The sequence below is a fragment of the Lepisosteus platostomus genome, chromosome 16, assembly GCF_059453375.1.
Source record: "Lepisosteus platostomus isolate fLepPlt1 chromosome 16, fLepPlt1.hap1, whole genome shotgun sequence".
In the NCBI taxonomy this organism is placed as follows: Eukaryota; Metazoa; Chordata; class Actinopteri; order Semionotiformes; family Lepisosteidae; genus Lepisosteus; species Lepisosteus platostomus.
In genome coordinates this window covers 22,367,214-22,382,601 of record NC_142626.1, presented here as the reverse complement: position 1 = coordinate 22,382,601, position 15,388 = coordinate 22,367,214, and the positions used below count along the sequence as shown (strand labels likewise).

Here is a 15,388-nt window from a genome sequence, read left to right as displayed (position 1 = left end):
TCAATCTCTCCCTAGCTCAGTCTATAGTTCCTTCCTGCTTTAAGAAAACCACCATTGTCCCTGTTCCTAAAAAATCCAGAGTCAGCTGCCTAAATGACTACCGCCCTGTTGCACTCACATCAGTTATCATGAAGTGCTTCGAGCGGATAGTCAAAGCATACATCACCTCCTCACTGTCTGACATCCTAGACCCACTGCAATTTGCATACTGCCAGAACAGGTCAACAGAAGATGCTATTGCCACTGCCATCCATACTGCCCTCTCACACCTGGATAATAAAGGAACATATGTGAGAATGCTGTTTGTTGATTACAGCTCAGCATTTAACACCATAGTGCCCTCAAAGCTCGTCATCAAGCTCCAGGACCTGGGACTGAACACCTCCCTCTGTAATTGGATCCTGGACTTCTTGACAGAACTTCCGCAGGTGGTGAAGGTGGGCACCAACATATCCTCTACCCTGACTGTAAACACTGGAGCCCCCCAAGGCTGCGTGCCTAGTCCTGTCCTCTACTCCTTATTTACCCATGACTGTGTCACCAGGCATAACTCAAACTCCATCATCAAGTTTGCGGACGATACAACAGTCATTGGCCTGATCACAGATGGTGAGGAGTCTGCATACAGGAAGGAGGTTGAAACCCTGGCAGTATGGTGCCAGGAGAACAACCTCTCTCTGAACATCAGTAAGACTAAGGAGATGATTGTGGACTACAGGAAACATCAGGGTGGAAACCACACACCTATTCACATCAATGGGACTGCAGTGGAGAGGGTCAGCAGCTTTAAGTTCCTGGGAGTCAACATCTCAGAGGATTTAACCTGGACCCACCAGACCAACACCGTGATCAAGACAGCACGGCAATGCCTGTTCTTTCTCCGCAGGCTAAAGAAGTTCGGCATGCCATCACATATCCAGGCCAACTTCTACAGGTGCCCTATTGAGAGCATCCAGACTGGTTGCATCACTGCCTGGTATGGGAGCTGCTCCGCACAGGATCGCAAAGTATTGCAGAGGGTGGTAAAGTCAGCGTAGCTTATCACCAGCTATGAGCTACTAAGCATCCAGGAGATCTACTCAGCTAGATGTCTGAAGAAGGCCAGGTCCATTCTCAAGGACCCCAGTTATCCCAGTCACAAACTGTTTTCCCTCCTACCATCCGGTAAATGGTACCAAAGCATTCAGTCCAAATCCAACAGACTATGGAACAGCTTCTACCTCCAGGCAATAAGACTGCTAAATAGCCAACCTGTAGCTCCTTAGCAAATCACTTGTAATGGCTACATGGACAAACAATTTTCACTATATTCAGCATAACTGCACTACATGTATATATTGCATACACCATGGACACATAACAGCTCTAGTCACATTGAGTTTTATTCAATTGAAAAAATGTAACCTCAATTTTGTGATTTTTGTGTTTTTGTGAATTTTTGTGATTTTTGTGATTCTTGTAATTTTTGTGAGCTTGCTTGATATCAGTGGGGAGGGGAGCAGAGTAATGAAGCCAATTCATAAATGGGTGTTATTGGGATGCCATGATTGGTAAAGGCCAGGATATCGGGGTAACACCTCTACTCTTTTCGAGAGACGCCCTGGTATTTTTAATGACCATGCAGGACACAGTCAGGACCTCAGTTTTACGTCTCATCCGAAGGATGGTGCCTTTTTACAGTATAGTGTCCTCGTCAATATACTGGGGCATTAGGACCCACACAGACCACAGGCCCCACTAACATCTCTTCCAGCAGCAACCTTAGTTTTTCCCAAGAGTCTGAGTTGCAGGGTGATATGGCTGCTGGCAAGTGTAACACTACCCTAGGCTAGGCCTCTTAGCCCTTCATCTGCTCATCTATGGACAGCATGTTGCACTCATGTACTTTTTGGACACTGCATTAATATACGGTTTATACTGTGATACTTTCAATCTGTATATACCCATGCTCATTTTGCACATTTTTTATTGTTTTACAGTGAACGTTAGCATATTTTGCACACACCTATTTTTTCTTAACTCTATTTTATTTTTGTATTCTATATACACTATAATTACTCTAATGTTGTAGTTATTTTAATTTTAGGCTATTCTGATGTCTGTCTTGCTTTTGTTGGGCCAGGCTGCTGTAACGTCTCAATTTCTCTTTGGGCTCAATAAAGTCTTATCTTATTTTATTGCTCACACTTTGGAAATACTTAGTACTGAGAGTCCTCTACCTTTTTTAGTTTTACCAACAGCCTAGCTTTTCTGATGTGATCTGGCCAAGAATATTCTGTACTTTATACTGGAATTCCTAGGTACTTACTCTTTGTACTCTGAGGAAAACATATGTCAAAATGTCCGTAAAGCCACTCTCATCTCTCTCTGCCACTGGGCCAACAAGTATTTCACAACTTCTTCCTTCATGATGAACCATAAAGCATACCTCATACTTCACTGGCTTCCAAGCTTTTCAAAAAAGGATTGATCATAGTTCCTTCGTTTATTTATCACCTCCAACAGGGCCTCTGTAGAGAGAACCCTTTTCTCCAGCTGTTTCTTCTCTGGAACAGCTTGGTTGACCTGGGACTGGAGACTGGCTGTCATTCACCTCCTTTTCTATACTGGACCCTTTGGACTGGAGCTCGGGGAGGGCAGCCATACCCTGCTCATTTCCAACCCTACCTGAAAGCTGTCACGGCTGATCTTGGATTAAACTGTGGTGTCTAACCTGCTTAACAACAATCAAACTATTCTGATGGCAACTAACTGCCTAAGGACATGGAATAGATGTGTGAGTGAAGGAATGCAGATTTAATGGAACTGTTGAACATCTTTGACTCAGTCGCTTAGGAATGCTGCCAAGTAGGCACATGTCCTCTTTCTCAAACTGAAACCAAACTGAAACCATAAATTAAGTTTAGTTGAGATTCTGACATCTTGAGTGATGAAAGGCCAACTTCTACAGCATCGACATGGAGGCACACCAGTCTCTAGACCTCTTCTGTTATAAATCCACTGACAGGGCCAGAGGGATCCTGCAGTGAGGACGTCATGACCAATCAACACCTGCCCAAGCAGCTGACAATTTATCAAGTACTCTAATCCCGATCACCACTGTCCAAACCACCACAACAAGCAATTGCTGGGCTCAGAGAACATACATCAACCAGAATTCTACCTGAGGGTCCTCTCCAACAAGGAGACTTTGTGATTTTGTCTGATAATAATACTGTCACAAATCAGAGAGGATGGGGTCAAAATAAAGATTATTCTTTCAATTTAAATTAAAAATTCCATCCCCTAAAGTTAGGGATTACACAGCTTGTGTTTTTATTCTCAGTATAACTTGATACTAGAGTAATAATCAGGTGTAATTTTAACTAAGACTAAAGTTCATAATGATAATCAACACATTTACTGTATATAATTAAAGAAAGCTTCACAATAAACACCTGATACACTATTGCCAGATATTTAAAACTCTACACATCTGTGGGCTTCTATAGATATAGAAAACCAGAATTCTTCAGACTTCCTCTTGGCTCACATCCAGCAATTGAAAACTGACAAGCTATGGCAGAGATCCAGCTGAGCTTCTCTGCATTTTAAATCCACATTAGAACTCTGCCTGGCCAAGCATTTTCAGTGCTGATGAGAATGCATGCGATTTTCACATTTCACAATCAAGAATTCGACTCTTATTCCAAATAACACTCTCTCTGTGCATGTTTATTAAAGATTGAGTTATGTTAATAAAATATTTATTTTAAAATATTGCAAATAAATACATTGTGTTTTCCCACAAGAGATGAACAAAGGCATATTGACGTGCAGTAATTCCTAAAGGTTCTCAAGACTGATCTATGATATAATAGAATTCAGGAGAAAGGTTAAGCAAAGCTCATGTCTGCAACAGATGCCCTTTCTCTTGAACTCCACGCTATAGCAAACTTCTTTCAGCACATCTTTCACAGTGATGCATGTGAAATCAGGAGGTGGGAGCCCATACCACATTATGGCACTCCAGTGGCTCATATCGCCGCACACACAGCATAGCAAATTCCACATTGCCAAGATCTGTTAACTCGGGTGGAAAGCTGCTTCCTGAACACCACAGACTAGTTGTCCAAGGTCTGTCAGATGTTGAAGTCTCTCTACTTTTTGGCCACTGGATTCCATGTCCATGCAATTCTTTGCCCTAAAGACAGCCTTGTCATTGGCTATCACATCTGCACACTGCATGAGTCCTCCCTCTGCATGGTCTCAGAATTGTAATGGCACTGAATGGAACTCCACCAGGCTTTTCTACTGCTCGATGACTCAATGTTCATCCTCTTCGGAAATAAAACATCTGGATCAGTGCTTTCTAAACAGCACCTGCCACATTTGATGACGGACACAATTCTGCTGTCTAATGAAATTCGGAACCCTGGACTTCTGCAGGAACACTCATCACTGACTCTCTTTCACTGCGAACTACAGTACATATACAGTACCATATGAAACTTTTTCTATTGTAATGATCTAATAAGAAGAACACCTGAGTGACAGAAAAACCTGAGTGACACAAGTATTATGAACTAGTTTAGCCACATTTGCAGTTCACATCCTGATTGCAAACTCAAGACATGTGAGGATTTTCTTTACCATAATGAAGGTCAGACATTAATGAAAGCATTCATACAAAGAGACAGGAGGGACCAAAGAAGGAAGAAGAAAAGAGAGAATGACAGCAATGCTAACCACTGCGGCTCCCTGATTTATTTGTGATAATAGTCATCACAACAGGAAATATTATCACTAAAATATTTATTGGTAGAAAATTATTTCTAAAACCAAATTTACATTTACTTGGGACACCTTTGGAAGGCTTTAGCTCAAACTGATTTACTTTCCTTTAGATTAATTCCTGTGCTCATGGAAAGCTTCACATTGCTGTAATGTGCCCCAGAGTCTTACAAGAATGGAAAGGGGAAAAAAAGTCCTGTCAAATATTAAACTTAGTATTTCATTCAGAATTAAAATGTCCCACATAATGTTTTCACCAAGCACCATGTATATGACTAAAAATACAAGAAATTAATTAAAATCTCAATGCAAAATTTTGATTTTATATTCTTCTGTTTCTGGTTTCCATGACTTTGATTGTTTGAATAAATCACAGTTTATAACTTTAAATGTGGGTATACTGGCTTGTTAGTGGAAATTTCACATGTATTTCCTGCTTTCATTTCCAGAAGTTATTTCTTATGGTTTTATGCCTTATTATTAAAAGGACATTCAATTTAATCCTGTATAAATTAATGTTATAATTACACATTAGGGGGTTATTTTTTTTCCATTCAGAGAATTTCCATTCAGCCACACCTTGTTTCTTTATGTGGGTTGAAATTCCATCCAGCTGGTTTCCCCTGACAGACATGCCACCGTGTTCCCTTGGCTTTATAAAGTGAGCCCTCAAAGCAAAGCCAGCATCTGTCTCTTAGTCAGACTGCAAGAAAAACTTCACAAGCAGCATTCTGGTGAGACTTTTACTTTTCTTTGACCTTATTCCTATATAACCATTGTACTTGAATATACCATATATATTATACATATTTAGATTCCATTTCTACTTATTAATATTATTTAAATGAAGAGTTTTAAAGGTTTGTTTTTGGCCGTGCATATTTTGAATTTGTTCTTCTTTAATTGAAATTAAACTTCAGAACAAAGAGATTTTTTTCAATACATTGTGAAGACTGAACTTCCGGTTATTTTATATTATTTGTCATTTGTTATATACAAATAGAATTATCCTACTTTAAATTAATTTTTAATTGTAATTCAGCAACCTAATGAGTTTATTTCTTAATATTTCTCCGTATTTTGAGTCAACATACATCAGTGCTGTTTATATTCCATACTTGTACAGAAAAGTATAATGTTTAGAAATCTGATCACTTTAAGACGTAACTAGAATACATGTAGGACAGGATTTTGGTTTTCTTGTTTAGGATGCAGACATAATGTAAAACATATCAATAAGTAGTTGTTTTTTTAGGTTTGCTTTATTCAGCAGCTCCCAAAAATGGCTCAGTATGATGGTGACACATACAAAAAAGACTCGTACAAGCTGTATGAAGCTGTCGCTCAGGTTGCCAGTGACTCTCATGTCCCAAACATCGCCTACTGCACTGTGGCTGTGGTGGCTGCTCTTGGCAAGTTGAACCTGGTCAGGGTAAGAAATTCATTCATTTTCCAGCTTCAGTCCATTTAAGAAGCTGGAGCTGAACACATCCTACTGTTCTAGATTGTCCCTGAACTATCATTACTGTATAAACAGTGATGAATGAGGTAATGGGCTCAAGTAAAAAAATGCCTCATCAAGATCATTAAATGCTGCTTAATCCCACAGCTAAGTAAAGTATGATTCACTTTGGCCGAAAATACCATGTGGCCTCAGTACTGTTCCAAACAGAAAACAAATATGGCACACTCCCCCTAAACATATGAAGCAGCTTTGAAAAGTTTAATGTCAGAAATCACATTACCTTTCAACCACTAAAAAAAACAAGAAGAGCACTGAAAACTGAAGACCAAGAGTGACTATAATCTCAGGGGATCTTTGCTTTGAGGAATGTTGCTGTCCCGGTGAGAATGAATATTTTGCTCTGCACTGACATGACGTTTTTCAAATGCATGTGAAAGTGTCAGACATTAAATCACTCTGTTTTAGCCCTCTTTTAAAATCTGCTGCTTAATTTTTGTCAAAAATGTTTGGTGCAAATGTTTCTGTCACTGCTATTGGTAAAGATTATGTTTTAATCTAGAGCCACTCCAGCATCTGCCCTGTTTCCTCACATCTTTTCATGATTTGGTTCTCCTACTGTTCATCCAGCAGCTGGATCTGAACATGGCTTCACTGACTGTTTGTGCCCATCCCTTGGGTGACACTGGAGTGTTTAATGCAGTGCTCATGGGCTGGAGAAACTCTTAAAATGCATAGCTGCCAATGACCAAGAACAGATTGGCCATCCAAAAGCTTTTCCTGGTGAGGGTGACAGGAGCCTGGAGTCTAACCCATACATTCTGGGTGAAAGGCAGGATGGAGAGCACATGACAGCTCTCTCCCAGGGAGGGTCAGTCAAAACAGTCAAACTTAACCAGCCTGTCTCCGGGACATGGAAACAAACTCCGGCACCTGGAGAAAGCCCATATGAACATGGGGAGAACATGAGGAGAACAGAATTCGCATAGAAGGTGCCTCCGCCCAGAATCAGTCCCAGGACCCAACAGCTGAGATACAGCAGCAAGACCCTACTTGCTACTACCACGTGGCTTCAATGATTAATTTAGCTGCTTTATTAATAATATCATGAAAACCAGATGAAACCCCATGATATTCAAGGACAAGCAGAATTCCCATTTCTCTCTATGCTCCAGTAGACCCCAACACTGCAGCAGTTAAAAAGAGAATATAATATAATAAACGCATATAATAATCCTATTTATCTCACAGTTATATTAAAGCTTTCTTTCTATCTGAGCAGTCTGAGCTGGAATATGGAACAATTTACGTATCCTGGAGCTGTGTTTGTTAGGTCAGTTTAAGATTAATGAAATCCATAATGGGTCAGATTACAGCACCTACCCTTCTTAATTCCATAATTCTTAATCACTTGTTATAAACATTCAGTAGATGACTGATCAGACGTTTTTATTTTAATTAATATTATTTAAACCATTTAAACATGGTCTTGCTGGAGACCCTAGAAACCATGGATCTCAATGTTTTTCTTTTAAAAGGACATTTTAGAATGGGAATATTAATTAAAATGTCTATTTTTCTCTTTAAGTGGGATGTGAAATCCACAAGGTGTAAAGAAATGGGAAATAAAGCCAACCGTTTTGACTTTGCCTTCAAAACGGCTATCAAAGACAGCAAGGTGGACATCAAAAAGGCAGAATTCCAGTGTTACAATGAGAATTTCCAACCATCAAGCGTACGCAAGTTGCATTATTCTTTTAAAGACTTTTCTAACATCCAACATGATTGGATATAGGATTTGTCAAAAAGTGCAACAACATTAATAACTTTCTAAACAAAACAGAATTAATACAAATGTTCTCAGATGATGTGTCTGAGTTTATTGTTTTCAAGGGAAGATGTTTGATTAAATGATGGGACCTAAGACTAATTCTTGCTTCATATGATTTACATTAGCTCTAAAGTCATACAGTGCAACATTACATTTCTCTCAACCTTTTAGCATATACATACATATAACATTTTAACTAAATCAAGACAAGAAGTCAGGGTCTTATTTTGAAGAGCATCCCATTCAATCTAACACATACCTGGGAATGCACTTAATTTGGAAAGGAAACTTTGTGTATTCGGATCATAATGTTACAAATTACTTTGTGGAAGACTGGATTAAATAATGCCCTTCTCCTAAAACTCCAATATTCCAGTACTTTGTTTTTTTGGTTTTGGTTTTGTACCTCATTTTTCTGCTCACACATACAGTAGAAAATAATATAATTACCTCTATTTGTTTTTTGTTACCTCAGGGTTACAAGAATCTACTGAAGCAGCAGAATATTGACCTCATACCTTTGAAGTTTGATGACCTAGTGAAGACAGCAGAGCTTATAAATATAATGGTGAAAGAGAGGACAAAGGGTAAATTCTGAGATGTTTCTCCTCAAGGCTTCTTGACATGTATTATATCTTCAGACAAAAACATAAGAAGCAATAACTGTTTATTACACATTTCCAGGGGCAATTGAACAAGCTGTGACTCCCCGCAATATTGAAGAGAGTTTTTTGATCACTGTTGCCGGAGTTTGCATGAAGACAGCCTGGGATTTTCCACTACAAGATTCATCACTGCAGAAATTTCATACAACAGAGAGGGTATGATTACTTACTTTTAACTAATTACTGCATTGTCATAATTAGTATTTAATCAAAGAAAATTGCATAATTATTTTCACTGCTCTGTATTAGCTCATGAAATCTTTTGCACATCTAATTGAAATAAGAGGTGTTGTAATTATTAGGGGTTTTTTTCTTCCGTATTGAAAATATCTTGGATCCTCTGTGAGATTACTATTAGCTCCCACAGATACCAAGCATTTTGAAAAAAAAAACATTTATATTACTTCTCATACATGAAGGGTGAGTTAAATGAAAACATATTGTCTCCCTAGTTTCAAGCAGCACTATAGAACAAGATAACTAGCATGGCCATCTCATATCTAAATTACAACATATTCATATAGCTGTCAAACTTATATCTTAGCCTTAGACTTTGAAATCCATTAAAAAGTATAGATGTTAAATTAAAGGTCAGGCTTTGTCCCTGACCTCTACAAGCGATACATCGATGACTGCTTCGGTGCCGCCACATGCTCTAAGGACTAGCTCGAGCACTTTCTGCATCGCTTCACCAACTTCCACCCGTCCCTCAAATATAAAGGTAACATATCTTCCACTACTCTTCCGTTTCTAGACCTCAACTTCTCCATTAACTACCCCCGACTCTCTACTTTGGTCTATTACAAACCCACTGATTCACACAACTATGTCCTGTATAGGTCATTTCACCCCAAACACACTAAAAACCCTCCCTTTTTCATAGTTCCATCGGCCACGATGACATCGATTTCCAGAACCAAGCCCTCAAAATGTACTCTTTTTTCATCAACAGAGGATACCCTAGGAGTGTTATTGACAGGGCCCTTGCCCAAGCCAAAACCACCCTTTGGACCATCAACTCGAGCAGGAACTCCCTCCATAACAACCACATTCCTTTGGTGCTTCCCCACCAGCCCAACACACTTTCTATCCCCAGGACTATTAACAACTTTTCCATCCTACAGGATAATCTTTCCATTGGGGCCCTCTTTTCTGACCGCCCCATCATCTCATATCGCTGACCATCTAATCTCATAACCTTCTTGGTCACAGCTCCCTTGACCGCCTCAGCAACCATCCACACCAGGCACTTTCCCCTGCAACAGAACCTCTCTGCATCACCTGCAAGCACATGTCTAACACCACACTCATTCAAGGCCTCTCAGGGCAATTCTGGATCACTCAGAAGACATCTTGTACCTCAAGCAACCTTATTTACTGTATCTCTTGCAGTAAATGCCCAGCCATCTACAGTACATTGGGAAAAAAAGGAAGGAGACTCAGAGACTGCTTCAGAGAACATGTTAGGGCTATGAAGATTAAATATTTCTCCAAGCCCATTGTTTCTCATTTCACCTCTGATGGCCATGATCACACTTTATCTCTCCGTCTGTGTTCTTAAAGATGGTTTTCTTAACTCCCACATTAGAAAGACTACAGAAACTAAAATTATCCTGCAGGTAGAATCACATCTTCCCCCTTCTCTCACTGACAGACTAATTTTCTTTTAAATTCTCTCTACTCATTGTTGGTTTCATTTCACACCTCCCTTCACCTATCCTGACTTCACACTACCTGATTAGCCACTCTGTCCCCTGCTCCTGCCTCCCTCCTCCCACCCCTCCTCTCTGCCAGTTTTTGTTCTCCCACTACATTACCTTTGCTTACTGCCCTGTCTTTCTTACACCTGAAGAAGGCTCCATGGCCGAAACGTTGTGTTTTCTATTTTTTTCTTTTCAGCATGGAATAAACCTATTACTTGTTCCTTTGCAGCCTATGCATGCTGACGCTGCTACCCACCTGCTGTTAAATTGATACATTCAGTTTGTGTTGTTTGTTAACTTCACACACAGATATGGTTATATAATGCAGTATGGTCTTAACTGTCTTGTTCATACCCTGCCTGTCTCTGAACGCTTCTCCCCTAGTCAAGAAGTTGCCAATATAGCAGTACTGGGAATTCAACAGGGGTACAGCAGGGAATCTTTCCCAGGAATTATTTTTATTACATACTAACAATATACTGAAAGACTATGTTTGTGACTTCTTAAAAACCTGATTAAAGACATAAACTGTAATGTAGCTTTATTAATATAATTTTGTCTTACTGTTGTTTTCACTGTCAGGTACTCATTAAGGTACTGTGTTTTCCCTTGTATTGTGTCCACTGCTATATACTTCTTTCAGTTTTGAAAATGGCTATACCTTATTATTCCATTTAAATAGGAATATAAAAAGAATATGATGAAAGGCACAGGCTTGTTTCGAACCAAGAAGATTAAAATCGCTGGCTGTGCTGTCACAGCCCTGGGACTGCCATTAAATAGAGATGCGCTTGGATTCTACATTTTGATGCCTGATGTTGCCAACCAGGTAGGGTCCTGCCCTTCTAATAATAAAGACACTCTTTGTTCCTCTAAACTAAATACTGATGAAGCTGGGAGACATGGAATGTAATACCCTAATTGCATTTCATCTACACACATAATATATGATGCATGATATAAATAAACATCCAATATTTTACCAATGCTTCATATTCTATGAAATAAGGCATCAGTCTGCAACTGTTAATTACAGGAGTGACACTGTGTTCAGTAGCAGTCATATACAATATGTCCACTGTAGTCTCCAGGAGGAGATCATTTGATCCATCTGATTTTGGTGCCAATGTTTCTGATTTTCATTCATCCTGCATCCTTAGTAAGATCCAACTGTGTCTCAAAGTCTCTTTCCTTTTTGTATTTAGTGTTAAAGGATTAACATTGTCACATCACTGAGGATAGATAGGGACATTATGTATTGTAATTTCAAACAATGCTTATATTTAAAGAATTCTAATTGAATTTGGTTTCACATAAATCAATTATACTCCTAAGCATTTTGTGGTTTGTCAAAAAAAGATTTGCTATTCAAAAAATGTACCTGCAAATTTTTGTGTATGACCATCATTTTGAAATCTATATATTTTCAGTGTCCCCAGATACTATGTTGTACATTTAATTTTTTTAGTTGCAAGTCTTGGATAAGAACCTGCATGAAATCAATCTGGAAGAGATCCTGAAAGAGACTGTGCAAACGATGGACGTCATAATGCCAGCCTTCATCACTGGGACAGATTTGGTGTGTCCACTGACTACTACTCACATAGACCCTGGGAAAACTTTTTCTCGTAAGTTATCAGAGCAACATCATAGTCTAATGCCTTTTAAGACCTTAGCACCCTTTGCCTCACTGAGCATGTAATACCTAATAGCACCATTACTGAACTCTAAGGAGCTCAAATGGTCACGTAAGAACAAAAGAATGGAAACAACAGGCCATTTGGCTCATGTAGCCTGTTTGATACTTGGTAGTTTATTGATCTATGGATCCCGTCCAGCTATTTTGGAAGTATGTCGGCTTTAATAACAAGGCTGGGCAGCTTGTTCCAGGCTCCCATCTTTAATTTATTATGTAATTTAACAGTGTGGGAGTGGGAGAGCTCGTAAAAGTCAATGCCCCATTTGAGGGGGCAGAGGCACCGGTGTGAGGCTAGCGAAAAACAAAAAAAAGAAAAGGTCTGGATTATTCCTATCCAACAGGGTCCAGTTTGGGGGAAAAAAAGAAAGCTGAAAGCAAAAGAAAATTCAGCCTGTCCTGGTGAGTCATCACAGCGGGACGGGAGAAAAGAAAAAGAAGCAAAAACGTGGCCTTGAGACTACCTCCACAAACCCCTCTGGGACTGTCGTATTCTCCCTTTATGGGATTATCAAGACTCCACAGCTGCAGCTCATCCTAAATTTGCCAGGGCACCTATGGTTGCTAAGGCAATGCGTCACCCTTAATCCAGGTCTCCGCCTCCACGCTGAACACGCCCCCGCGTTGCAGCACAAAAGGAACACCAACATTTTTGTTATAGTGATACTGGCAAAAATAATCTTTGTAAGATCAACATGTGTTCCAGGAAGCTTCACCAGCTGTGTGAGAGTGAGTTTATATGAAGACAACTGTGTTGGGAAAACTGTGACACAAAAGCAGTAAACTGCTGAGCAAAGGGTGGTGGAATGAGCACATTCCTATAAACAACAGCTATTAAGCAATTTTCCTGCTTCGAGTAGACTGTGGATTACATGTGTATTGTAGTGTGCTTCAGATCCGGTATCCGGGGTCTTATTTCTCTCTGTTTCAAACTGCTAGGAGGCATCTGTGACATAATTCAGTTGTTTCAGTTGCCTTCTAACGTCCTATTTGTGCAGCATGCATAGTTCATGAAAGATAGAGAAGAATGACGTGAATTATGCATTTAATTTATATTCATTTTTGTTTTCTCAGCGCCCCCTGATCCAAAGTATAAGCCAAAAGTGACAACAGGTGCCTCAATAACTGTTGCAGCTTCTGGAATATTTTGTGAATCTGTATCAGCGGCTGGAAATATTACCATAGATCCAATGATAAGGGGAGGTGCAGTTCAAGCAAAGAAAGAAGAGAGCCTGCATCCCTGCATCATAATCGACCGTCCATTTGTTTTCATACTGGCTGTGAACAGAGTCCCTCTGGAACAGGGGTCCAATGTTATTCCCTTTTTCATTGGTCGCTATGAAGATCCTACAAAAGAGATCGTTCCAGCGAGCCTTGTTGTTCCACTGGATGACAGCCTATTGGAATAAGGGAATCCAGGTGGATTCCATGTTCTATCTATTCAGTTACAGAAGTAATAGAAACCAATATTGACCTAAATAGTCTTAAAATAGTCTTAAAATATAGTCTTCTATACTGTAATTCCAATCTACACTGCTGAAAAAATGTCTGTGCATCCTCATTATGGTTATGGGAATTATAATTTCTTATGAGGAAATATTTTTTTTTCAAATAACTAGAAGGTTTCGCAAATGCAATGTTTTTTATGATCTCATGGTGTAAGAAGTAAAAAAAAATGAATAATTAAGAACCAGTGCATGTGAAATAATAAGTGAATCCCCAGATGACTTAGAATTATTGGTATGGTAATAAAGAATTTAAAAAATATTGAAATAAAATCTACTTTAAGTGAATCAGCTTGTCATAGTCAATGTAGTTTTACATTAGTGTTGAAATATACACTTCTTTCATCCATTTATCATTTACAATAGAGCAATTTCACCAGAGTTTAAAATGTATTATAAACCATTTTTACTTCAAAAGTTTACAAATACGCATTGTGACAAGAAAACCAAGAATAGCATTGCATTAAAGGGACTGCACCATTCACAGATTTAAGCAGTTTTTATAATTCGTTCTCCTATCACAGAAACAGGGTGAAGGTTTATATGTGTTGTAAAATGTAATACACATTTTGTGATTTAATTAAATAATACTGGATATATTGTTTTCCAAGCATTTGCTGTGAATTAAAGTTATACCAATGTAATCCATGAAAAAAATACTGTTTGGAAACAGCATCAGTTATTGGTGTTCACTGTTTTTCTCTTGAAAGTGAAGAGATAAGAACATTTATGTTTTCTTCTCTAATATTAATCATACATTTAGCTTTTATTAGATTTTAAATGGGAAGGGGTGATGTTTTATAATGGGCTCGTTTTATTCAAGGGTTTTTTGTTCATTCTGTGCCTTTCTTCTGAACTGCAAATTAAAAGCCATTTGCTACACTGAAAACCAAACCTTTCTTTTCATGCAATTGCTATGTTTATTGCTTTTTTCTTATTTTATTTTAAACATGAGAATTGACTGAAAAGAAATCTAAACAAAACCCCTTCCCCCAGTCTCAGCACATTCTGAGGTCAGGCTCATAGTGTGTCCAGCCAGCCAGATTGACAACATTTGTGTTGTTGTAAGTGAGTAGTTGTCAGTAATTTTTTAAGAAGCATGGTAATTGCAAGAAATAATTAATAAAAGCACAGCCTGTCTGTGGTAACCAGTTTCAAGGTGTTTTACCCAGCATTTCCAGTTCTTTCTCAATGTCCATACTGTGCCAGACACATGGAAGTTATCTATGGTTGTACCTATCCCAAAAAGCCAGGGGCTATATCATTCAAAGATTGTACACCTGTGGCTCTTACCTCTCTTTTAACCAAATATATGGAAAGAGTTGTAAGTAACCACCTTTTGCCATCAGTAATTTATGTCTTGGATCTTATACGATTTTCTTACAGAGCACACAGGGGGACAGAGGACACATTCCATAGCCAAGCTCCTTCAACACTCAAATTATTTTGTACGAGCTCTCTTCGTTGATTTAATCTCTGCCTTTAACAACCATGCAAATTCATACTCTTTTACAACGTCGTAGTGACTTGAATGTGAATGAGAATGTCAATGATTTCCTTATAGTTCAACCTCAAAAAGTCCACATGAATGGTGTACTCTCAGATGAACCAGTTTTAAATACAGGTGCTCCCCAGGGTTGTGTATTGTGACCTCTTCTGTTCTCAATATATACAAATGGGATGCAGATTCAGAGTAGCACAGCCAGCCTGATTAAATATGCAGATGACATGGTTCTTGTGGGACTCTGTTTAA

The 15,388-nt window shown here is 38.9% G+C and overlaps 1 protein-coding gene across 3 annotated transcripts; it reads left to right on the top strand.

Moving 5' to 3' along the window:
* The first annotated feature begins 5,380 nt into the window (after positions 1–5,380).
* Positions 5,381–14,529, top strand: LOC148647052 (uncharacterized). 3 transcript variants are annotated; one of them, XM_088608681.1, is made up of 8 exons: positions 5,381–5,507; positions 6,029–6,205; positions 7,824–7,970; positions 8,542–8,653; positions 8,751–8,887; positions 11,117–11,263; positions 11,903–12,062; positions 13,205–14,529. In XM_088608681.1, the coding sequence occupies exons 2-8, from the start codon at positions 6,056–6,058 to the stop codon at positions 13,537–13,539; spliced, it is 1,188 nt and encodes a 395-aa protein (XP_088464807.1). In that variant the 5' UTR covers positions 5,381–5,507; positions 6,029–6,055; the 3' UTR covers positions 13,540–14,529. The 3 variants fall into 3 exon arrangements, with proteins under 3 accessions (XP_088464807.1, XP_088464808.1, XP_088464809.1); XM_088608682.1 differs by having other exon boundaries at positions 5,433–5,507; positions 6,047–6,205; XM_088608683.1 differs by lacking the exon at positions 6,029–6,205 and having other exon boundaries at positions 5,451–5,507.
* The last annotated feature ends 859 nt before the right edge of the window (positions 14,530–15,388 follow it).

Excerpts from the sequence above, each read along its gene's own strand:
- LOC148647052 (XM_088608681.1), top strand. The coding sequence starts at position 6,056 with ATGGCTCAGTATGATGGTGACACATACAAAAAAGACTCGTACAAGCTG. Across the intron at positions 7,971-8,541 it reads AGAATTTCCAACCATCAAGC|GGTTACAAGAATCTACTGAA; the intron begins GTACGCAAGTTG and ends TTGTTACCTCAG. Across the intron at positions 11,264-11,902 it reads TGCCTGATGTTGCCAACCAG|TTGCAAGTCTTGGATAAGAA; the intron begins GTAGGGTCCTGC and ends TAATTTTTTTAG.